This window comes from Pseudorca crassidens, chromosome 14, assembly GCF_039906515.1.
Source record: "Pseudorca crassidens isolate mPseCra1 chromosome 14, mPseCra1.hap1, whole genome shotgun sequence".
Taxonomy (NCBI): domain Eukaryota; kingdom Metazoa; phylum Chordata; class Mammalia; order Artiodactyla; family Delphinidae; genus Pseudorca; species Pseudorca crassidens.
This window is the reverse complement of record NC_090309.1, coordinates 14,821,532-14,844,677: the sequence shown is the minus strand read 5'-3', so window position 1 is coordinate 14,844,677 and position 23,146 is coordinate 14,821,532. Positions and strand designations below refer to the sequence as shown.

General features: G+C 55.6%; 4 protein-coding genes across 7 annotated transcripts; 3 read left to right on the top strand and 1 right to left on the bottom strand.

Moving 5' to 3' along the window:
* Positions 1-1,350: 1,350 nt before the first annotated feature.
* Positions 1,351-4,734, top strand: VAMP8 (vesicle associated membrane protein 8). The gene is made up of 3 exons (XM_067704509.1): positions 1,351-1,508; positions 2,841-2,999; positions 4,277-4,734. The coding sequence occupies exons 1-3, from the start codon at positions 1,506-1,508 to the stop codon at positions 4,415-4,417; spliced, it is 303 nt and encodes a 100-aa protein (XP_067560610.1). The 5' UTR covers positions 1,351-1,505; the 3' UTR covers positions 4,418-4,734.
* Positions 4,735-6,895: 2,161 nt separating this feature from the next.
* On the top strand, positions 6,896-14,148 carry VAMP5 (vesicle associated membrane protein 5). 2 transcript variants are annotated; one of them, XM_067704508.1, is made up of 4 exons: positions 7,113-7,133; positions 9,879-9,954; positions 13,066-13,203; positions 13,683-14,148. In XM_067704508.1, the coding sequence occupies exons 3-4, from the start codon at positions 13,120-13,122 to the stop codon at positions 13,890-13,892; spliced, it is 294 nt and encodes a 97-aa protein (XP_067560609.1). In that variant the 5' UTR covers positions 7,113-7,133; positions 9,879-9,954; positions 13,066-13,119; the 3' UTR covers positions 13,893-14,148. The 2 variants fall into 2 exon arrangements, with proteins under 2 accessions (XP_067560608.1, XP_067560609.1); XM_067704507.1 differs by lacking the exon at positions 9,879-9,954 and having other exon boundaries at positions 6,896-7,133.
* A 1,921-nt stretch (positions 14,149-16,069) lies between these two features.
* RNF181 (ring finger protein 181) lies at positions 16,070-18,386 on the top strand. 3 transcript variants are annotated; one of them, XM_067704504.1, is made up of 5 exons: positions 16,070-16,225; positions 17,296-17,426; positions 17,610-17,719; positions 17,904-17,978; positions 18,247-18,386. In XM_067704504.1, the coding sequence occupies exons 1-5, from the start codon at positions 16,140-16,142 to the stop codon at positions 18,304-18,306; spliced, it is 462 nt and encodes a 153-aa protein (XP_067560605.1). In that variant the 5' UTR covers positions 16,070-16,139; the 3' UTR covers positions 18,307-18,386. The 3 variants fall into 3 exon arrangements, with proteins under 3 accessions (XP_067560605.1, XP_067560607.1, XP_067560606.1); XM_067704505.1 differs by lacking the exon at positions 16,070-16,225 and adding an exon at positions 16,538-16,618; XM_067704506.1 differs by lacking the exon at positions 17,904-17,978.
* Positions 18,387-19,048: 662 nt separating this feature from the next.
* TMEM150A (transmembrane protein 150A) lies at positions 19,049-22,633 on the bottom strand. Its single transcript, XM_067704502.1, has 7 exons — positions 22,467-22,633; positions 21,978-22,025; positions 21,551-21,637; positions 20,841-20,908; positions 20,409-20,536; positions 20,036-20,213; positions 19,049-19,814 (listed from the first exon to the last, which is right to left on the bottom strand). The coding sequence occupies exons 1-7, from the start codon at positions 22,631-22,633 to the stop codon at positions 19,573-19,575; spliced, it is 918 nt and encodes a 305-aa protein (XP_067560603.1). The 3' UTR covers positions 19,049-19,572.
* Positions 22,634-23,146: the final 513 nt, after the last annotated feature.

Below are 23,146 nucleotides of genomic sequence, written 5' to 3'. Positions count from 1 at the left end.
GTCTTTCTCTCATAGTAAGTCTTTGAAATCTGCTGTGTGTTTTACTCTTACATCTCATCTCAGTTTAGACTAGCCACATATCACATGTTCAACAGCCATTTGTGGTCAGTGGCTACTGTATTGAACAATGAAAGTATAGATCAAGGGTTCTGAGCCACCTCCGCTTGGCTTCATTGTCGCCTTTCTAAGGATGGTGAGGAGTGGGGCAGCCACGTTCTCTGTGAAAGCAGACTGATCCTGTCCCCCAAAATTCAGGTCTGAAAAAGATAATAATCTGATCTAATTGGGAGTAAGATTTCATTATAAATGAGAATAAAGGGTCTCCAAATGCTACAGAGGTCCAAAATTTATTAGACTCTTTAAAAAAGCATTTGTCAGAGAAGCTGACATTTCCCTCTTGGAACTGGTACTTCTTCTGGGATGGGACAGGAATGTTTGTTCCTTTCTGCAGGTCCCTGTTATTGTTCTTTTATCTCCATAAACACTGTCCAGGAAAAGTGGATTTTCTCTGGCCTGGAGCCAGGTTGGTGGAAAAATCCTTTGCCCTGGGCCCTCTCTCTTGTCCATAGGGCAGTCGCATGACCCTTTCTGATGGGGCTCACCAACAGACGTGGTGGCCTCGGAAGGGACGTGCAGGATTGTTGAACTCTGGAAGGAAAGGAGGGTTGGTGAGCCATCATTCCCTGATTTGAGCAGTGGGCAGCCCTTTGTTCCAGGCACTGTACTAGGCACATGGCATGTGCTATCCTTTTACTCCTCACCACCACCCTATGAGGTTAAGCATCAGCACTTGCAAAACCCAGGCAGGTGAAAAGTTTCACTGAGTGTGCAGCTTTCCGACACCAGAGCCCAGGATTACAGCGTTCCAGACTCTGGGGGTTTCAATGCTTTCTGCAATAAGACGGACATGGGAACAAGGGTTGTCCAGCAAGAAATGTTCATATCTGTGTTCTGTTTCCATGCGAACAAGGTCTGGCAGGGTGCGTAGGGTTGATTTCAGTCTCTAAGGATTGGGGGTGAGATACTCAGCACATAAAAAAAGGAGATGGGGGACTTCCCTGGCGGTCCAGTGGTTAAGTCTCCGCTCTTCCACTGCAGGGGCCACGGGTTCCATCTCTGGTCAGGGAACTAAGATCCTCGGCATGCCGCGTGGTGCAGCCAAAAAATAATAAAAATAAAAAAAGGAGACGGCTGCCCTTTCTATACCAGGAAACCTAGGAGGACTGCTTGATCTTTCTTTACTTGTTCCTGACAAGTTAGAAATGTGGTGCGGGGGAGCCCTGTCGCTTTAAGCCTAAGCCCTGGTTTCCCAGGAGACTTGGGAGGGCAGTGGAGTGCCCGCCTACCTGGGGAACCTGAGCGAGGTGTGGCCGGAGAGGCTCTGGAGGCGAGGTGGGCGGGCGCAGGCTGAAAGTTGGACAAGCAGGAAGTGAACCGACGGCTGCCCGAGAGGAAACAAGCTAGGCGAGAGTCCTGCTGCCGACAGGCCCGAGCCGCTCGGAAACATGGTGAGAGAGCGGGAAACTAAGAAGGGGCTGATTTCACGAGCAGCCAGAGGGGGCTGGGGGCTGGGGAGCAGCAAAGGAAAGCTGGTGGCAAAATCTGAGGGCTGGGCCAGCGCTGACTGTGACCTCTCTTCTTTGACAGCTGGGCTGCAAATAGGTCTGAGCTGCCTGGGCGGGTGTTCCTGCTCTTCTCTGCCCCCTCCCTCCCCTGAGCCCTGAGCTGGCCCGGAGTGGAGCTTCGGTGGGAGTGTGAGCTCCTAATTCATCTCCTCCTCCAGCCCTCCGGCCTTTGGCCTTCGGGTGTTGTGACATTCCTGGGCAGTGCCTCTGCTGTTCCCAGTGCAGATTCCAGCCCAGCGGCAGGAATCCCGCTCTGCCCCTCACTTTATCCCTGTACAGAAACCCAAAGAATTTGTCTCTCCGTCGAGTCCAAGGAAACTGCCCCCTCTCCATAAACATGAGGAAGAGAGCTGATGGTTTGTAAAAAAAAAAAAAAAAAAGACAGAAGTTGGTTCTCTGTAATAATCTAGTTTGGACCCACGCCCCTGGCTTGTGTCTGGAAGTCTAGTGGGTCAGGGAGGGAGGAGCTTAGTAGTGTTTTTCCCTCCCTGTTCAAAAACCTTATCAGAAAGCCTGACGATGAGGCATCAGCCAGGGAGGACTTGCCCTCCATTTCCCCCAACACCCAGGTTGCTGTCTGTATGTTTCATACTTGCTTAAGTAGGCAATGGCATGGTGCCTACGCGAGGACCTTAGTGGTGGGGAAAGCAGAAGTTTGTGGCCCAACGGCTGTCTCTCGCGGGGCCTTGTGAGGGACTTGGAGCCTGGTTGCCGTGGCTCAGGCTGCCCAGGAGGCCGGAGCAGCTCTCCAGCTGCTGTCTTGAAGAGAGGGCGGGTTAGGCTAGGGGAGGGTGGTCTGTGGGGGGAGGGGCACAGGCATTTTTAATGAGGACCGGTGGGATCTGGGAATTCACAGGTAATGGTGGGGCTGTGCCTTGTGAGCTGCTGGCTCAGCGGTCTCCTCTGACCCTCTCCGAGGAACAAGGAAGCAGTGGAGAGGGCTTTGGGGGTGTGCTTCTTGTCGTCTCACATGCCCTGAAAACCCACAAAGAAGTTGGATCCAGTCTGTCTCCTAGCATGGCTCTCACCATCTGGGGCTTAAAAATGCATTTGTTTTTGATTACACAAGTACTATAAGGAAAACATTCTCTCTGCAAACAGTTCAAGCATTACAAAAAGCTAAGTCCACCTTAGACCTCCGTCTCCTCCGGCCTCTGAGGCTGAGTCTCAGTCCCTCCGGCACTCGGCCTAATTAACCCCTGTGTGGCTGCCCAGGAGGAGGCCAGCGGTGGTGGAGGAGATGACCGTGTGCGAAACCTGCAGAGCGAAGTGGAGGGAGTCAAGAATATTATGACCCAGAATGTGGAGCGGATCCTGGCCCGGGGAGAAAACTTGGATCATCTCCGTAACAAGACAGAGGATCTGGAAGCCACAGTGAGATGATGGGGAGCCCAGTGGGGGCCAGGGGAAGAGGGGGGAGGAGGATTATTGGGGGCTTGAGGCCTGGTGGTCTTGGTGACAGAATGATCAGGAGGGAAGTCTGCCTTTTTACCTGTGTTGGGAATTGATGTGAGCTGAATCCCCACTTCTGATTCTGCTCTACTCCACTGATTGGTACTGGGATCCAGGGAATGGGTTCAAGGACTGGGGCTGGGGATGCGGGGGTGGACCCATGGAGACATTTTGTGAGACTGATGGATGGCTCAGTCAGCCTGTGCTGTCTTAGGCTTCTCTCCTATGAAATCGACTTTCACTTTGAAGGCTGCCCTTGACAATCATTTGGACCTGGCCTCGCCAGGACAAAAATATTGGCTCCAGAAAATCCTCTCAGGGCCTTTGGCCTTCCCCAGGAGTTATTAGGCAGGGGGTGGAAAACTGTTAGAGTTTTGCTGAGCCAGCTTTAAAAAGAAGCTGGGAAGAGGAGTAAAAGTCTTTGATCCCAGGATCCTCTGCTGGCTGAAGGCTGGAATATCTCCCACACATCTTGCTAGATCTCGTTCTTCTCTCCCTCCAGCCAGAGGCTGAAGCCAGCTGCTCAGGGAGGGAGTAACTCTAAAGTTCAACAGAGGGCTGGAGACTTAAGATTCCGTGTCCACGGAGAGAGACTGGCCATGGCTTTCTGAGTCCTGTGTGTAATCTTGAGCATAGCTCATTTGACTCCCTGGGACTTAGTGTTTTCTTTCCACAGCCCAGGCTGGGAAGCATGGCCCAGGGAAACAATTTCTGCAATTCAAGTTGGGAGAGGAAGAGCATTCTCCCTCAGTTCCAACCCCTGGACTGCCCTGGTCCCTCCTCCAGCTTCAGCGGTCCTCATGTGGCCAGAAGTTATGGAACCAGGGAGATGTGTCCACCTGGAGCCTGCACCCCTCAGCCCCAGTGTCTGCCCTCCCAAGGGTGGGTTGTGCTGCCAGTGTCACAACCCTGGGTGTGAGCATGCATCAGAGGCCCCTCAGTGTGCATGGCAGTGCGGGGGTAAGAAGAGAAGGGGGCAGGCAGGGGACCAGAGGGAGCCCAAGGATTCTGAATTTGAATTGGTTCACCAGATGGTTGTGAAGGTACATTTGTCAAGGTAGGAGGAAGAACTAACTATTTTATTTAGCAGTCTGTTGCCTCAACGTAGCACTTAAGTGTTTAGATGTATGGCGTGTGGGTCTCGGTGTGCTCATCCCAGCGGCGGGAGGCACTGGGTGATTCTGCCTTATTCCCAACAGTCTGAGCACTTCAAGACCACATCGCAGAAGGTGGCTCGGAAGTTCTGGTGGAAGAATGTGAAGATGATCGTCCTCATCTGCGTGATTGTTTTTATCATCGTCCTCTTCATCGTGCTCTTTGCCACGGGTGCCATCCCTTAAGTAACTTAGGGAACCCCTCCCACCCTGCCCTCTTCTTGGGGGGCAGCCTTCCATAGTGGGTGCCAAGAGGCACCCTCTCGCCTGTCCTTCTCCACAGGGAATGATGCTCCATCCTCCCGCCCCTCATTCTGGGGCCCCTCTACCACACTGTCTGACCCAGGGAGCACCTTGGTCCCCAGAAGGAGAGAGCTGGACTGTGGCTGTGTTTTAGGGGTCCTCAGAGTTGGTTGGAGAGACCCAGAAGGGCCAGCACATGGCTGGGAAACTGATGGAACTGAGGGTGGCCAGTGGGCAATAAAGACCTTTCAGTATCCCTATGCATGTGAGGTACTTTCTCCCTTTCCATTTTGCCTTTGGCCCTTCCATTTCTTTTCTCCCCAAGGACGCCCTCTGGCAGAGATCCTCCCATTGGAGGCCCAAGCTGTTGGAGGAGTGGAGAGCATATGTTTGGAGAAGAAAGATGGAAACTCTCTGTCTTTCTTTATCTCCCCTTGTTCCATCATTGTCACTGGTCTCAAGAACAGGAATTTTCTGGAGGTCTTGGTGCATGGAAAATTCAAAACCTTCCCAGCATTTTAGGGTAGTATGTAAGACTTTTAAGTGTCCCCTCTGGGACTTGCCATTTCCTTTATTAGTTTTCTGCTGGAAGTGTTAGCTGAGACATGAAGCCTACCTGGGCAGAGCATTTAGGAATCTGGTTAAGGGCCTCCCACCCCTCCCATCATTGCCATTTCTCTTTGGTGGCCCTGTTGTAGTCTTAGAGTGAGGGGGTTAGAGGAACTAAACTGCTTTTCCTTCTCTTGTGGTTCTGCGAGTTCTATTTGTCTTTTGTCTGCCCCTGTCCTTCTGGAACTTAGCAGGGCCTCTGGGTCTCAGCTGTCCTGAGGGGGTGAGCATCTCTCACCCGTGTCTCGTGGCTGGGCACAGTCAGTGTCACAGGACAGGGCCTATGGCCTTCCTTCCCCTCCATGGACAATGGACCTCTCTGTCTTTGGGCCTCCCTCCTCTCCACCAGGTTCCACCATCATTGTCACTCTTTCCAGTGCCCAGTGCGCCTTGGTTTGGGGGAAGGGTTTATGTCATCTCTGTCCCTATTTCCCCCATAGGCTTTCCAGAATTGAAAAGAACCTGATTTGGGGAGGGAATCTGGAAGGGGCGGGGTGGGGAAACAGGACTGGGGACTAGTACTGGCAAGTCAGGTTCTAGAATCATGCTCCGGGGACTTCCCTGGCGGTCCAGTGGTTAAGACTCCACACTTCCAGTGCAGGGGGCGTGGGTTTGATCCCTGGTTGGGGAATTAGGATCCCACATGCCACGCAGTGCAGCCAAAAAAAAAAAAAAAAAATAGAATCATGCCCCGAAAACTAGGAAGGCAGGAAAGCACAGAAGAGACCCTGGGGGCAGACTTTGTCAGGACCCTGTCCATCCTCTCTCTTCTCAGTCCACTCCTGGACTCGAGGTCCAAGCAACTGGGGTGATTGGGACCTAGTCTGTCCAGGCCGGGGGTGGGGTCTGTGCTCACATGGGGCTCAACGTGGGAGAGGGAAGCCCCCAACCCCCTTCCTCAAGAGGGGCCACCTTTGAGATGTTGGGATGGTATGTCCTGGGATAGAGAACAGGTGGCTGGCGGCTTCTCTGCAGCAGTGAAAGGGCAGGCTGGGGATGGATAGACTCAGCTCAGGAAGGCTCTGGACAGGTTAGACACACCAGCCTCCCTCATCCTCCAGCTGAGGAAGGGGGTCATATCAGGACAGGGCTGCACTTGCCCACGTGGTGAAGGGGAAAGAAAGAAAAAGCTAGAGCTAGCATCTTCTCCATGGGGGTCTGTTTTCTCTTTTTGGGGGGAGGTACGCGGGCCTCTCACTGTTGTGGCCTCTCCCGTTGCGGAGCACAGGCTCCGGACGCGCAGGCTCAGCGGCCATGGCTCACGGGCCCAGCCGCTCCGCGGCATGTGGGATCTTCCCGGACCGGGGCACGAACCTGTGTCCCCTGCATTGGCAGGCAGATTCTCAACCACTGTGCCACCAGGGAAGCCCTGTTTTCTCTTTTAATTGAGGTGAAATTCGCAAAACATACAATTGACCGTTTTAAAATGTACCCTCCAGTGGCAGGTAGTGCACTCATGATATTTATTGTGAATAAACTTTATTTAGTTTCAAAACTTTGGCGTGGTCGGTTTCTGGTTATGGGTGAGTAGCACTCACCAAGGTGGCAAAGACCCTGTCCAGCTGTTCACTGCGTTTCCTGCGCCTAGCACAGTGCAGGACAATGGCGCTCCTACAGGTGCTTGTTGAATGAATAAATGACCCCTCCCCAGATCAACCCGGTCTACCTGAGCTGGGATGCGGTTCCAGAGAGGATTCCCTGAGCCCGTTCCAGAACCCACTCCACTGGGACCATTTCATAGACTGGGGTCCCGAGCTGTAGACCAGGCACCACGCTGATTGGGCGGAGGCCCCACTTCACCAGGCTGGGGAGTCATCCCGAGCCGGGCGCCGGCGGCTCGGGGAGAGGTGCCGAACCGGGACCCCGGGAGCCATCGCCGGCCGCTTCCGATTTGACTGATTCGACTTGGTTTCGGTCGCCGCTCCCAGAAGGCTCGCCCCCCGCCCCCGCCAGGCAGGCCCCGCCCCGCCCTCCGCTTCCTCCCAGATCCCTGGCACTGCGGCCGCTCGGGCAGAGGAGCCGGAGCGGCGAGGCAGCGGCGGCGGCGATGGTGAGGGCCCGGGGCCGGGGCAGAGGGCGAGCGTGGAGGGGTGCGAGGCATGAGTCCGAAGTCCAAGGGGTGGGGGCGTCCTTCGGGACGGCGCCCGGAAGCAGGACCGGGGCCGGACCCTCAGCTCGTCGCGCGCATCGCGGGAGGGAAAGGGCGGCGTGCGAGGGTCCCGACTGCCCAGCGCCGAGCGAGCTGGACTCCGGCTTCCCACTTGCCGGGGCCAAGCGGTTACGAGCACCAGCTTCGGAGTCAGACTCCGGGCTGAGATCCTGGTGGTGGCCACTTACCCGCTCTGTGACCCCGGGCAAGTCACTTAGCTTCCCTGAGCCTCTTTTTCCGCATCGTGAAGTGGGGTCAGCGATACCCGCCTTGCTGGGTCCTTAGTGGGTTAGAGGAGGTACAATGGCAGAGACCTGCCTGGCCCTCAGAACCTGCTCCTGAGAAGTGGTGGGTAATATGGTGACCTCTTCAGCCCTTCCTGGTGCTGTGAGGACACAAGTCTGGCCCAGGGGTTGGAAACCTGAGCCGATGGGGTGGTTGAAGCCAGTCCTGTGGCAGGGTGTTGGAGGGCAAACTCCTTCCCCTGGGGACAGAGTAAGTAAGATGTTTACTATAAAAGTTCCACTGAAGTTATCAGAGTGTGGCATAGCCTGACTCCCTTCTAAGCCGTACCTAGGGACACATTCTGAGTTGAGTCATCCCCCGCTCCTGCTGTAGACTCTGGCCTCTGTCCCCACTTGTCATTTCCAGGCAAAGGTGTCAGGAGCAGTTGGTGCCAGTCACTTCTCCCCTCCCCTGGAATTCCTGGGGAAGTTGTGCCCGGCAGGAAGCAGGCTTGGTGCTTTAAGATTCTGCCATGGAGGGACTTTCCTGGGGATCCAGTGGTTAAAACTCTGCCCTCCCAATGCAGGGGGCGCAGGTTCGATCCTTGGTCAGGGAACTAAGATCCCACATGGCACGGCCAAAAAGAAAAAAAAAAAAAAAGATACTGCCATAAAAAAAAAAAAAAGATTCCGACATGGAGAAGGCAGCAGAGGTGTGATGGATGTGGATGTGGCCTGGCTGGGGGTCGAGATGCCTGGATGGCCTCATCTCCAGGGAACTGGAGGCAGGAAGAGGAAGCAGGGCAGGAAGGTAGCACTGAGCTCTAAGGCCAGGCCAGGAAACTGAGGGAGGCCCAGGGAATGGGACGGAGCCCAGAGCCCACTTCCCAGCGTGCAGAGCAAGGAATCAGGCAGGGTTAGGATGGGCTTGCGGCTGGGCCTTAGCACTTGTTGAGAAGAGGAAACTCTTGAAATGAAGGCTGAGGCTGTGATAATTTACTGGGGGTTATTGGGAAACTCTGGGACTCTCACAGGTTCATCTGAGGCAAATAGTGGATCTGAGCCTGGGGACTGATCTCTCTCTCCCAACCATCTCCTAGCCCCTTTCCTCTGTTTTTTCTCTTATTCCTGCCCCTTTGTCCACCCCCGGCACTCTCCCTTCCTTCTTCCCATCTGCCTTCCCTACCTGGTCCTTCTTGCTTTCCCTTCTTTTCTCCTCTTTTCTGATTCATTCAGTTAACAAGTATTTCTTGGGCATTTCCTTTGTGGCAGTCATGGGGACTGGTATAGGGGATAGAGTAGGAACAAAATAGTGATGGGAAAAATAGAAACTGAATGGGTAATGAATTCATTCATCCTGTAGGTGGTCCTCACTCATGCTCTGTGCCAAGCATTTGGGTTTTGAGCCACAGGCCTCCCTCATTTGCACACAAGTTGAGTTGGCAGCATCAAACTTGATGAGTCTTTAGCCAGCCAGCTAAAGCATTTGACCTCCCTTTACCCGCATCCAGTTTAACACAGGGGTTAAGAATGTGATCCTTGGAGACTAAGTGTATTCAACTCGCAGATCTTCTACTCACTGGCTCCGTGACCTTGGATGGGTGATTTAACCCCTCCGAGCCTCAGTTTCGTATAAAACTGGGGTGAGAGTACTTTCCTCAGTGGATTGTTGTGAGGCTTAAATGAGATAAAGTGAACAAAGAGCTAGCAGCACAGTTCTCAGCTCAGAATATGTGCTCATCGAGTGGGAGCTGTTATTACTGTCAAGAGGTAAAACCTTCTCAACAGCCTGTAGCGCCTGATGGAAATAAAATAGATATAGGTTATCAAAGGCCCATGTCAAGTTTTATATTTAGGTTAGAAACGATTAAGTGCACAAGGTGGCAACAGGGAAGAGCTTGCTTGGCTGTGTATTTTGTAAAAATATTTAAGAGGTTTTATTGACCACAGGTGTGGTTCCTGGGATCTGACAGCTAAAAAAAAAACCTAAGGAAACTTGGGCTACCGCAATAATAGCTATTATTTATTGAGCATTTAGTATGTGTCAGGACTTGTGCTAAGCACTTTATTTATAACATGCCACATGCCTTAGCTAATGTTATGGGAGATATTATTGTCACCACTTTATAGATGAGGAAGCAGAGGGGTCAGAAAGGTCATATCCCCAGTCTTTAGTCACTCAGCTGGTGAGTGGCAGAGGCAGGATTTGAAGGAACCCAGGGCTGTAATGCAGAGCCCGGCTCTTAGGCTCTGAGCTCAGGCGAGCGCTGACCCAGGAAGGAGGTGATACACCAGGTCGCTGCCCGGGTCCCTCTGAAGATGACAACAGTGACAGCTGGGGTAGGGTTTCGTAGGCACTAATCAGGAAAGAGGGGAGACAGGAGAGTTTGGACAGGGAGGTTTTTAAGAGCTTTCTTTTCAGAGAAACCAGCTGTATTTGGCCTGGAAAAACCCGAGGAGAGATTTGAGAACTGAAGGAGGGATATTCTGCACACCGGGTAACAGTCTGTCGATTTCCTGTGTAACTACCATCCTCCGTCTGCCAACAATGCTGCCCCTACCCAAGCTCGGAAGTGCCTCTCACCCTCCCTTCCTCTCTCACCCACCCTTCCTCTCTTGCCCTCCGTTCCTCCCGGCCCCCCAGCCTGGGGACCTCTCCACATACCCTTGCAGGTAGCATTTCTACATGCCTTCTGGTGGCCTCTGGCCTGAGTTATCTCACTTTCGTTCATGCCAGTCTACCACCAACAGAGAAAGTCTCCTGACGCCCCTCCAGGCTCAGAAACCTACATAAGCTCTTGATCCATCCCTCCCTCCATGGAAGCTTCCTCATCTTGACTTTTACCCTCTGCCAGATCCGCCGCTGTCCAGAGTGTGTCTCTGTTTGCCTGTGGCAGTAGTCTCCACCACGTGCCCCCCGCCCCCATCCCCGGTCCCTCTTGGTTCTCAGGAATCACCTGTCTGTGGGCGGCTCCACACTCGCTATTTGTATCTCATGGGGTAAACTCATTACTCTTCTCTAACTGTATCATACACACTTCTTTCCCCCAGCCTATAGCGATCTTTTCAAGAACCGGCCCAACTCATTCTGAAAATATTTTCCACGCATCCACGGTGTGCCAGGCGCTATGCTGAGTTCTATGTGGCAGGATGCAGCGTGGCCGTCCTCTGGTCTCTTACCTCCTTCCACACCCCGCAGCTCTTTATTTGAATCACCGTGCCAGCAGAGACCCGTGCATACAGTGTCCTTTTTCCTCTGGTTGAGGGGGGCCGAGGAGGGCTAGAGACTTGAGCCTCAGGCCTCTGTGTTCCCTGGAGCGAATGTGTTCTTTTAGGCCTGGGCCCATCTGGGCTCCGGACAGGCCTGGCTTCTCAGTGGCGGAAGGAGGCTACAGCTTGCAGTGGGAGGCACAGCCAGCTCTCCTGAAGAATGTGACCCAACATCACCCCATGTTGGAGAATAAGATGACAACAGCTGTAGCATTTAGATTAGAAAAAAATGATATGTAACATCCCACCAGTCTCTAGCAGTGATTCTCATTTTTTTTTTTTTTTTTTCTTTGTGGTACGCGGGCCTCTCACTGTCGTGGCCTCTCCCGTTGTGGAGCACAGGCTCCGGACGCACAGGCTCAGCGGCCATGGCTCACGGGCCCAGCCGCTCCGCGGCATGTGGGATCTTGCCGGACCGGGGCACGAACCCGTGTCCCCCACATTGGCAGGCGGACTCTGAACCACTGTGCCACCAGGGAAGCCCTGATTCTCATTTTTGAATCTTGGTCCATTCCCAGGTTTTTGCCTTGGACTATTTGAATGTGAGAGACTCCAAGTAATGGAGACTTGTTGAATAATTTAGTCATAATAATAGTGGTGATGGTGGTTGACTCAGGAAAACTCAAGAGATGAGTACAACTTCCCTGCTTTCTTCATAATGCTTCCTTGTTCCCCAGCTACTGCTTCCCCCAGCCCATGAGTGTACCGCTCTGTCGTGGTTTGCCGGCCCCCTCTCAAAATGGGTTGCTTTTCTAGCTCATGAGTAAATATTGACCTACTTGGGTTTCAGATGCCTGCCCCTCGAAACTCCTGCTGGGCTAGATAAACACACTGGGATAACAAACTTGAGAATGACAGTTGCATTTGGATAAGTTATAATGCAATTGGCTCACTCATTGAGTCCTTGTAGATGGTCAGCATTGTGCTGGCCTCCTGGGCCTCCAGGCTGGTGGCAGACAAAGGCAGGGCACTGGCCCCTGCCCTCCCCCTGGGAGCTTGTGGTCCAGTTGGGGAGATAGGATTCATATACTGGGAATGCTTGGAGGTTACATGCAAGGCAGCTGCAGGGATCCTGAACGGGGATTCTTCACTGAGTAGGAGGTGGCCCTCTGTGACCACCAGATCCCTTCCCTTTCTCTGGTTTTAAGTGGAATTCAGTCAAGTGCCAAAATGTCTTGCCGCAGACAATGGGCAATATAGTCTGGCAGGAAAGGGAGCCTGGCCCATGCTCTGCGGGGAGGAGATGAGAACAGGGTTGGGCTCTGGGGGACAGGGCTGGAGGAGGGAGTGCCTGTGGTTTGTTAGTCCCCTGGGATTCATCTCCCGACGTGTCCCTGGACCTCCAGCTCTCACCAGGGCCCCGTGCCCTGGGTCTCTCCCAGTTGCATGTGTCCAAAGCCCAGCTTCTTTCTTGCTTGTGGCCCATGTGTTCTTCCTCTTCCTGGCCTCTCCCCCAGCTTGGACCCTGCATCTCCCTTCCCAGTCCTCTGAAATGAGCTGGGTTCTTTTGTCAGGTGAGGGTGCTGCCCAGGCTGGGAAATCCAAGAGCTGGTCTCTCCTGTGTGAGTTGGATCCCAGTGAAGACCCTGGCTAGCTGGAAAGCTGGAGGCCAGAGGCCAGGAAGGCCGAGGCTCCCAGGCAGACAGCGAATGAATCGACTTTGAGCATTGATGTGGGAGCAGGGTCAGGCCAGGAGGCAGAACTGGCTTGACCAGTCAGAGGCTGGAGGAGGGAGGGGAGCGAAATCTGATCTCAGTGTGTGTGTGTGTGTGTGTGTGTGTGTGTGTGTGTCTGTCTGTCTGTCTGTCTGTCTGTCTGTGGGGTTAGGCAGAGGCTATAACGTGTGGTGATCCAAAATTATCTGTCTAGCTCAGTGGGCTGGATCTCCTCCCTGTCTGGCTCTGGCCAAGTAGCTTGGTTCTGTGTTCTTTGCTGCCTCCTTAGGCCAGTGGGAAGCCACAGGGCAGGTGCACAGTAGGTTGAGGCCGTCCTAGAGCAGGTGAGCCAAGTGTCTGCTTTTTGGGAGGGTGGGTCCTGGGAAGGTCCCATCCTCAGGCAACTTAGAGGAAGCGAAGATGCTGGAAGTCAAGGCAGACCTAGGACCTGCCTTGATGGGCAAGGGGAGGAGCCAAATGTGAGCCGTACACACCCAAGAGGCCAGCCCTTCCCTCTGCACATATCAGACCCTTACATGAAAGGCGCTGTTCCCCTTACTCATACACTGCGCAAGCACGCGCGCGCGCGCTTGCCCAGTGGGGCAAGGAGGCCACTAGGTCTCAGGACCAGATGAGGGCCAAGCAGGGGCCTGATGTAGCCCTGACCTTGGGCTTGGTGTCCAGGCAGGGAAAGAGTTGGAGCGGTGCCAGCGGCAGGCGGATGAGGTGACAGAAATCATGCTCAACAACTTCGACAAGGTCCTGGAGCGCGACGGGAAGCTGGCGGAGCTGGAACAGCGTTCAGACCAACTCCTGGACATGGTGTGAGGCCTGGAGAAGCAGGGAGGGGGAGGGAGAGGCTAGGAGGGGCCCTCAGAGGGAGCTCTCAGGCTGTGCTCAGGGTCTCCCGGCTGGCTGTTGGTAGGGCCTGAGGCTCACCCAAGGGCCGGTGTGGGGACTGTGGGTTTCTTGAGGCATCCCTAGCCTAGCTGTGCAGTGGGTGGGGAGCTCTCATGAAGTACGAAGGCCTTGGTTTGAAGCTGTGGATCTTCCTAAAGGTTGAAGACTGGCATTGTTAACTGGGGGGAGCCTGTAGGCCTGTGAGTCAAGGGCTACACCAGTGTGGGAGACCAGGAGTCAGGCTGGGAGGGTCCCAGGGCAGGCTGCGTAGAGAAAGGGAGCTGACAGGTTGGGGAGGCTGCGGGAGGAGACTAGGCCTTGTCGGGGTTGGGTTGGAAGGAGCTGGTCCAGGGCTCTGGGGAAACCACTAACTCCTACCCTGTGTCTGGGGGTGTCCACAGAGCTCCGCCTTCAGCAAGACAACCAAGACTCTGGCCCAGAAGAAGCGCTGGGAGAATGTCCGTTGCCGGATCTACTTGGGGCTGGTAGTAGGCGCTGGTGTGCTCATCCTCCTGATTGTGTTGTTGGCCATGTTTCTCCCACAAAGCAGCAAGGGCAGCAGTGCCCCACAGGCCCAGGATGCAGGTGCTGCCTCAGGGCCTGGGGAATGACACAGCTGGGCCTGGAAAAGAGGCCGAATAGCCACACTGGTCGGTTCTGGTCTTCAGAGAACCCTGGAGTTTGCTCCCTTCTGAGCCACCCCAGTGAGCGTGGAAGGGCAGCAGCAATTTGTGCACCTTTGTTACTTCCTATTACACCAGAGACTGGCCCTTGAGGGCAACCTGATGCGCTGGCCATGCCAGGGCAGCCCCACCTGGAGCTTAGTAAAAGCTGCTGTTGGGTTAAAAGCTGCTGTTTGGTTACAAACTGGTGTATGTGTGTATGTGTGTGTTTGAAGGTCTTCAGATTGGTTCATCCTGCCCTGCCTCCACCCCTGGGGCTGCTTGGAAAACAGAAAGTCCCAAAGGACTCCAGCCTTGGGAGATGGCCCTTCTCCCTTCTCAGCTTGATCCAACCCTACAGACAGATCCTTCTGGGGTGCATGTGTAAAGACACAACAGCCCCCAAACCAGACCCTTCAACCAGTGCCCTCCAAGTCTGTTTCCCTGAGAATGAAATCTGTTATTTTTCTGAGTCTTGGGATGTTCAGAGGACCCATGGGACTCCAGATAGGATGACAAAGAGGAAAGCACTTCCAGATCTTTATATCACAAGGCTCTCACCTTCAGAGAGACTTTTCCCCTTGAGCACCTCTGCTCCAATTTCTCCCTCAAGCTTTACAGCAGATCACAGGTGGGGTAGGTGGCAGGAAAGGGAAAGGGCTTCCTTCTATGGTGCTGTAATGCAGAGTCACAAAGTTTGCCCTGTGGGAAAGACTTGGGGCTTTTCAAAGGGCCAGGGAGGCAGTGCCTTCAGGGCACCAAGTAGGATCGTTGGGTAAAGGCCGGGGAAGAAGGAAAGGCCCTACCAAGACCTGGGAAACAGGGCAGCCACTGCCTGAACTCCTTAACTGCATGTCAAACTCAAGAGCGGGTGGGAAGGGGAATTCAGGGTCAAGTGTGCAACAGAAACAGTTCCTTGTTAGGTGGAGTGAGGGCTACTGACGGAGAAACAAGAACAAACCATCGAGTTGTGTGGAGCTGTACCCGCACAGAGCGTGTTACTTTCGCTAGGCTCACCACCATCTGCCTTTCCCCGGGAAGATGGAGGCAAGCACCCGGTGCTGCACTTAGGTGTGCAACACTACTAAGAGGCCCTGTGAATGTGGACTTGGGTTTTACATATGTAACAAGGGATAATGACCCTGAGGAGTATTTATACCCTATGTACAATATCTCTCAATGTAATGGTTCTAGATGCCAACTAAATCTAACTATTGTCCAAATCATTTAGTGCAGTCATTCTCAACCTTGCCTCACATCAGAATCACCGGTAGAGCTTATTAAAAAAATACCACTCCCAGGCCTAGATCAGTTAAATCAGAATCTTTGAGGCTAAGTATCAGACACGGTTTTTTTTGTTTTTTTCCCTAAAGCTGCAACCCCGCCTCTTCTCTCTCCAGGAGATTCATGGGTAGCCAGGGATGCAAACCACTTGTTGAATTCAAGCCACTGGTTTTACAGAAGCTGGGGGAGAAGTTGAGCAATGGGCTAAAGGTCACACAGATAGTTCCATGAGCTGGTAAGGCCCTAGATTCCCCTGCAGGGATCGTCCTCCTCTCGGTTGGGGAGGCTGCCCCACCCTTTATTATTGTGCCTAACACAGAAGAAATGAGCAGGGAATTTTTGTTTGTTTTGCGAGAGTCGTGGAGGAGTGAAGCGCCAAGTCCTGAACAAATTAGATGCAGAAGTGCCCGGCGAGGCCGCGACAGAGCAGCGGGAAGCACCCTGACACCAGGCCTCCCTAGGCTCGCAGAACCATGATCCCTGGGCCAGGGCCTCCCTCCGTCTCTGAGAGACCTCTGACATCTGTCCTGCCGAGACTCTCTGAGCCGCAGAGCGGATGAAGGACCCCTACAGCCCAGAGCCTTGGTTTTTCAGGGCTCTAGGGACGCGAGCCACACGTCCCTCCCACGAACCTACTCTAGGCTGGGACTGCAAGACGAAAATTTTCTGACCAGCCCCGGCCCCTGCCATTGGGGGGGGGGGGGTGGGGGTGGTCAGCCTTTGGTCACCTGACTTAATTGAGCCAATGAAAGGTGAGAAAATTAATACTTCCGCTTTCCCTGAGGCGAAAGAGCCACTGTGCCCGCCTTCGGATGCTATGATTGGTCACCCTCCCTCAACTCGCCAGTTTATTGGCCAGCACCGCGAGGCTGAGGTGCAGCGGGGTCTGAGGGCAGTGTCAGGCCCGCTGCCATGGCGTCTTATTTCGATGAACACGACTGCGAGCCGTTGCACTCCGAGCAGGATGCCCGGACCAACATGCTGCTGGAGCTCGCCAGGTGGGTGCGCGGGGCTGGGAGGTAGGGCTCACGCAGCAGGTTACTGGGCTGAAGCTAGCTGGAGAAGGCGGATTATCTGGGGCAGTAGATTCAGAGGAGGACGGATAAATAATCTGGAGAGTTAGTTCCACAGTGAGATTCGGGGGAAGTCGATCATTTGGATCGTCCTTGGAGGGGCCCGGGCAAGGGGGTTCTGGAAAAGACGAGCTGGCGAGTCGGGGGAGTCGGGGCCGCAGGGCAGTGGGGCTCTAGGAGATTCTGGAATAGGCGGGTCATGGGGGCGGGGTAGGGGCCGTGTGGCTGTGAGTGGGCATATTCGTTAGGAACTCCAAGCATGGAAGCCACGCTGCCACTTGGAATCTGGCTTTACCAGGTCATTCCTGCGTGGCCTGGGTAACTTCTCTGAGCTGTTGTCTCATGTGTAAAATGGGAATAAACAGCCTGCGTGCTTGGGGTTGTCTGATGGCAGCTGTAAGCCATTTCCCGCTGTGCTTTTTACGTAGTGAGCACTACTGAGGCGTAGCTATTAGTACTAGTAGCTGGGCAGAGTACTTATCTGTTAATGCTTAGTGGACTGCGGGGGCAATGAGAAAGTATGGGTTTTTTTGTTTTTTGTGTTTTGGCTATGCTGGGTCTTCGTTGCTTCACACGGGCTTTCTCTAGTTGTAGCGGGCGTGGGCTACTCTTCGTTGCGGTGCGCGGGCTTCTCATTGCGGTGGCGTCTCTTGTTGCAGAGCATGGGCTCTAGGCGCAAGGGCTTCAGTAGTTGCAGCACGCGGGCTCAGTAGTTGCGGCACGTGCGCTTACTAGTTGCAACACGCGGGCTCTAGAGCGCACAGGCTTCAGTAGTTGTGGCACACAGGCTCAGTAGTTGCAGCTCGTGGGCTCTAGAGCGCGGGCTCAGTAGTTGTGCACGGGCTTAGTTCCCTTTCAGCATGTGGGATCTTCCTGGACCAGGGATCAAACCCGTGTCCCCTGCATTGGCAGGTGGATTCTTAACCACTGGACCACCAGGGAAGCCCCAAAAGTATGATTTTTCTTTGGTTCTGACTTTGGATTCTTCTTCCCAGGTCCCTTTTCAATAGGATGGACTTCGAAGACTTGGGGTTGGTAGTAGATTGGGATCACCACCTGCCTCCACCTGCTGCCAAGACTGCAGTTGAGAACCTCCCCAGGACAGTCATCAGGGGCTCTCAGGCTGGTGAGAACACTAATTCTTTCCACTATTTGGGTCAGGTCTGCCAGACCCACCCCCTCTGGAAGCCAGACTATGGTCTGGCCCTTTAGTTTTCCAGGCCAGGTTGGGGCAAGAAGTGTCCTTCAGGAATGGGAGCTGGGAGGTAGGGCCTATAGCAGCTCTCCTGATTAGCACTCCCTCCTCAAGAGCTCAAGTGCCCCGTGTGTCTTTTGGAATTTGAGGAGGAGGAGACTGCCATTGAGATGCCTTGCCATCACCTCTTCCACTCCAACTGCATTCTGCCCTGGCTGAGCAAGGTACTGCTTCCTTTTTCCCAGCCCTCACCCTGCCCTGGGCCCAGTTCTCAAGCCGCTTTCTGTTTGTGGACTACTGGGGGGAATCAGAGACGGGAGAGGGATAGGGGTGGGATTTGGGAGCTGGAGACGGTTTTTAGCTTATCAAGACCAGACCTGGGCTCGTACACTGCACTGCTTTTCCCAGACAAATTCCTGTCCCCTGTGCCGCCACGAGCTGCCCACTGATGATGACACTTATGAGGAGTATAGACGAGATAAGGTAGGGGGCTGGGTAAGTGGAGTGGGTGGTGACGGGGCTCCCTGAGTCCGTCCTTGATGCTCTCGTTCCCCACCTCAGCAAGCCTGAGTAGGCCTCATGGTCCCTGACTCTGGCGGCCTTCCCAGTGATTTTAGTGAGGGGCAAGAGCCTTGGCATTGCAGGTGCCCAGGGCCTGAGAACAGTGAGCCAGTCCCACGGTGGCTGCCCTGTCCCTTCACCCACAGGCCTCGGGGTACGGCCCCTGCCCAGTGCACCCTCTTTCCTTCAGGCTCGCAAGCAGCAGCAGAAGCACCGACTCGAGAACCTCCATGGAGCCATGTACACATGAGGTGGCTGGGACGGCACACCAGTCCTCCACAACACCTTCCTCGTCTGCCTCGGATTCTCATTAAAAGTTTCTTTACCCATCCTGCCGCTCCATTGCTCACAGGCCTGGGCAGGGACTCTGTACTCTCCAGTGGGTCTCTACTGCTATGGGGGAAGGTGGTCCTGAACCGTAGAAGGTACCAGGCTGCCAAGCCTGCTGGCCTCAGGGCAGTAGGGCCCAGGTCAAGCACTTGGCCACCGACCAGACCAGCCAGGGCTTCGGCCTCTGTGTCTGCAGTTGGAAAGCAAAATGTGTCAGGGTCTGGCAGCCAGTAATTACTTAAAAACAGTAAAGAAAAACTAGCCCATCTCTCTCCCTCCCCCTGCAATCTTTAGTCAACCTTAGAATCCCAGGGGCTTTCTTTAGCGTCACTGCAAAGACTGCTTCTAACAAACAAACATTTCCAAGTTATTCTCTGTATCCTCCCTTCCTCCTATCCCTTAGTGTGGAATCAAGCTTCAAACCAGACTCTGAGCAGGACAGGAAGTGTGAAAGGATGGAGTCGGCTCTTTAGACTGTTTAAAGGCCCAGAAAGGGCTTCAAGCCCTTGCCGGGTATTTGGATAGCACTTGGCATCCCTCGTTTTTCTCAAAGAGCAGCGGGCGCTCGGGACCCTCCCTGGAGGCAGAGGCTTTCTCCCATCCTTTGCCTAGGGAAAGCCAGGATCAGGCCCTCTCCGACTCTCCAGAACAGACTACAGACATGCAAATTAGAATTCTTTTAATATATATATAAAAAAAAGTACTAAAATACCCACGTGGTTCTGCTGTGTTATTTGCCCTAAAGAAAGGGACAGAGTGAAGAATCCCAGTGCAGCTCAGTGGGCCCAGAAGTGGGCCTTCCCACAGACTAAGGAGTGCTCACCCCCGCCCCCAGACTGCTGTCCCTCTTGCTGTTCCCAGCCCCCAATTCCTGCAGCAGGAAACCCCAGTGGCACTGGGGAGTAGAAGGCACCTGAAGGGCTGGCTGGGTGAATGAGGATACGTGACCTTTAAAACATAAAAATAACACTGCGGTGTGGGGAGCAGGCTGTGCGCAGCTTGGGCAGCCGCCAGGGCCCGCTCCTGTATGGCACAGGTGGGTGTGGGATGGCCACTCCTCCAGGAGCGAGGAAGCCTCTGTCCCAACAGAATACTTTCTCAAAATCGTTTTTTGGTACAAAATAAATGCGAAGGAGATAATGGGGTGGGGAGCTGCGGAGGCCGGGCCAGCCACCCTCCCCAGACCTCAGATCATGGCGACGCTCTCAGGGGCACAGTTGAGGTGTGTGGAGGTGCTGCTGCTTCCGGACGACTTGCAGGCCCGGCCGGGGGCGGGCTGCAGTGTGGCCACCAGTGTCTCCGAGGAGACTGCCCCGAACTCATAGCTGAAGGTGCCGTAGAAGATGAGGATGTCGATGACAAACACCCACTCGCATAGGGCTGCCCCGTGCTGCAGCTGAGAGCTCTCGTGGATGAAGAAGACCCCGCCTGGGATGGGGCTAAGGAAATGTTCAGTGGGATGGGCGGCAGCCTGGCGACACCCTTTCTGCCTTCCCGGATATGCGGCTAGGCTGGGGCCGAGGACCAGGCCTCACCTCCCGGGAGAGGGGGGCAGAAGACCACCCTGGGTGGGGGCGGATCCCCATCTTGGGTGGGAGAGGGCCTGGGCTACAGGAGGAGCTCCTGGCCGCCCTGTCCTGGAAGGATACTGAGGATCAGAGAGACAAAGGCGATGGCTGCCAGCACGATCCGCAGGTAGGCCACAGCCAGGTCGTGGGGGGCAGTGGCCCCGTGGTAGGAGAGGGCACAGTGCAGGCAGACAAAGAGCAGCCCGGCAGTGAAGGCCACGCCGGTTCCGACGTAGTGCAGAGACTTAGCGTGATCCACCTGGGCCCGGAGAGAGGGGCCGACCCGTGAAGCAGCTCCCTCCACCCCGCTCCGTCTCTCCCTCCCGGGCTTTTCCCCTCCCGGGCCCTGTTCTTCCCACCCCCAACCCTGAGGGGCAACCCTCGGGAAACTGAGGGCCCCTGCCGAAAGCCTGGCTCCCTTCGGGAAGTGCAAGAGGTGGGCGGGCGGGCGCACCTGGAAGTTGCCCACCACCACCAGGCCCGCAGCGTTGGTGCAGCCTGTGATGAGCGTCGTGGTGTTGACCCAGGAATGACGGCTCTGCTCCAGGAGCTGCCCGTAGCGCAGGAGGCAGATCAGGGCCACTGGGGGAGGAGAGCACAGGTGGGGCCGGCTCTGGCCCTGGCCCAGTCCAGCGAGCCTACCAGCTTTCCCCAGATACTCTGAGGGCAGGAAGGGAACGGACAGGCGGGTGGTGTGCCCTACCAGCGTGGCCGTGTGCAAGTTAGCCTTGGGCCTTCAAGGAACGGAAGAGAAGTGGCCCCGCTGGCCTTAGCTCGTGGCGGGGTAGGCGGCGCGAGGCCAGGGCTTCCTGGGCCTCTTTGGGGAGCAGGTGTGAGGGCGGGCAGGACTGAGCGGGTTGGTGGTCGGGCCGAGGGCACAACTCACCCATGAAAGCACCCACGTTGCCAATGAGGCTGAAGAGGCAGCTCTCTGGGGGGTATGTGCCGCACTTGCTGAGAGGAGGGGGCGAGGACAGAGTGAGGGGGGGGGCAGGAGCACCGGAAGGCCCCGTTCTGGCCCGCCTGCTCTCCCTTGCCTTATCTGTGCCTGTTCCTTGGCAGGCAAGCCCGACTGATGAGAAGGGCCAGGGTCCCTCACAAACATTTGGCCCTAGGCTGGCCGCACCTCCCCCCAAGGCAGAGCTGGTGTGCGTGCTGGGGTAGGCAGTGCCCAGGATTGCTCGGCAGACCCCGAGGCTCTTGGACTCCCTGAGACCGTCAAGGCCTGCAGGGGGTCTGGCTTCCCTTAAGCCAGAACTTGGGCTGGGCAAACGGAGAGCTTGAACTTAAATCCAGGTGCCTCCACTTACTAGCTGAGGGACCTGGATGGATGACATAGCTCTGTCTCACTTTCCTTGCCTATAAAATGGTGAAAACAACAGCTGCCTTAGTGCTAGGAGAATTAAATGCCGCTACGCATGTAAAGCATTCAGCACAGGGTCCGGTACATAGTAATTGGTAAGTAATATTGTAATTAAGTGCTCTTAATGGAATTATTATTCCTGAGACCCAAGGACAGGCCTTTGCTGGGGGGGCTTAGTTGGGAGTCTAGCAGGGCCTTGGGTCTCTGTGACCTGCGCGGTTTCTAGGCCTTACCTGATGAGGGGGACATCGTCCAGGGTGCAGCAGGTCTTGGGGCCCCCTTGCTCAGTGGGGTCAGGAGAGCAGGATTCGTTGTAGGACCTGGCAGGCAGGACAGAGAGTAGCCTGGGGGAAAGGGGTTCCCCCAGGCCCTCGGCCTGTAGCCTCAGGCCTCTCGGAGACCACCCTCCCAGACCTCCCTTGGCAGGGGCAGAAGAGCCCACTTCCCAGGGCCCCCCTGAGACAGAAGCCAAAGGGGCGAATGACGGTGGGAAGCAGGTAGGTGGGCACGAAGCCATGCCTGGGGAGGGGCAGGTGCTGCCAATGTCAGAGAAGAGCAGTGAGGCCCAGTGTCTCCATCTGGCTCGAGGCAGCCCCGGCCCCAGAGGGAACAGAGATGAAGGGAGCTTTAGAGTGAAGCTGTCTGCAGAGTGCGCCATACCAGTTCTCCACGGGGCACACGTGGTGGTTCATCACGGCCATGGCATACCTGCGGGAGCACAACTGTCACCCTGCCCCATGATGCACCCAGCCTTCTCCCACTGACTCTTTTCCTTTGATTCTGCCCCCATTCAGCCTTATCGTCCTTTCCGGGGACTCAACTTGGGGTGGCCCTGGGGCTTGATGCTACTCTAGAACCCACAGCCTAGTCCCAAACTAGAGGACCTCTGGAAGTTGCCCTGGCTAGAAGTGTGTCTGTCAGGGCCACCCTGCTGGACAGCAGTGGTGCCAGCTTGTCCCAAGGGGCTGTGTGCCCAGGCACCAGGCCAGGCTTTGCAGACAGCCAGAGTGGCCCTGGGTACCACCCTGGAGCCTGCAACAGGACAAGGGACTTTGTGTGTGCCATCAGGCTCCTGTTGGGTCCTGTCCCTCCTCAGCCGAGGTCCATTTTGTCCCCTAGTTGCCTCCCCCCATCCCCCTCTTTACTCACACAGTCCATAGGCCAGTGATAGAGAATGCTGACAGGCTGACAGGAAGGAGGATCCAGGCGGTCATGAGGGAGGGGAGCCAGGGTGGTGGTGGTGTGGGGGGAGGACAAGAGGTAGGTGGGGAAGAGGGTGTGGACCCAGCTACCTTAAGGTACTTCGCCAAAACCATCAGCTGCCCGGGCCTGGTGGAGAGAGACAGGTCAAAGTCCAGGGTCTAGTGACTGGCCAAAGCCGGTGTGGGGGAGAGGAAGGTGGTCAACACCAGATGCAGGGCTCCCGCTGCGGCTCTGAGCGCCCACACTTCGGGCTGAGCCCCCGCCGCAACGTGGACACCCTCCGGCAGCCACCGGGGGCCTCCGCGTTCCACCCAGATGTTCAGAAACGCCGCGGGGCCCTAACATCTGGAAAGGGGGCCACTCTCCCTGGCCTGAGGGTCCCGGGCTGGGAGAGGGGCTGGAGTCAGGACAGTCCAGGGGGCCACGCCAAGGAAAGCCTGGGAGGGGATCCGGGGCTGGGTGGAGAGGCGGCCGGGGGCAGGCAGCCACCTGACCACCAGCGCCGCGGGGAAGGGGCGGGTTCACGCGGGAAGCTCAGCCCGGCCCGCTCCCGCCCGCGTGGGCGCCCGGAGCCCACGGTCCGCTAGGCCCCGGGATCCGGGGACCCGCGCCTCCGCAGGTCCGGG

Excerpts from the sequence above, each read along its gene's own strand:
- VAMP8 (XM_067704509.1), top strand. Across the intron at positions 3,000-4,276 it reads CAGAGGATCTGGAAGCCACA|TCTGAGCACTTCAAGACCAC; the intron begins GTGAGATGATGG and ends TATTCCCAACAG.
- TMEM150A (XM_067704502.1), bottom strand. The coding sequence starts at position 22,633 with ATGGTTTTGGCGAAGTACCTTAAGGTAGCTGGGTCCACACCCTCTTCC. Across the intron at positions 21,638-21,977 it reads GTGTGCCCCGTGGAGAACTG|GTCCTACAACGAATCCTGCT; the intron begins GTATGGCGCACT and ends CCTGCCTGCCAG. Across the intron at positions 20,909-21,550 it reads GACGATGTCCCCCTCATCAG|CAAGTGCGGCACATACCCCC; the intron begins GTAAGGCCTAGA and ends CCCTCCTCTCAG.
- VAMP5 (XM_067704507.1), top strand. Across the intron at positions 13,204-13,682 it reads CAGACCAACTCCTGGACATG|AGCTCCGCCTTCAGCAAGAC; the intron begins GTGTGAGGCCTG and ends GGGTGTCCACAG.
- RNF181 (XM_067704504.1), top strand. The coding sequence starts at position 16,140 with ATGGCGTCTTATTTCGATGAACACGACTGCGAGCCGTTGCACTCCGAG. Across the intron at positions 16,226-17,295 it reads ATGCTGCTGGAGCTCGCCAG|GTCCCTTTTCAATAGGATGG; the intron begins GTGGGTGCGCGG and ends TCTTCTTCCCAG. Across the intron at positions 17,427-17,609 it reads CATCAGGGGCTCTCAGGCTG|AGCTCAAGTGCCCCGTGTGT; the intron begins GTGAGAACACTA and ends TCCCTCCTCAAG.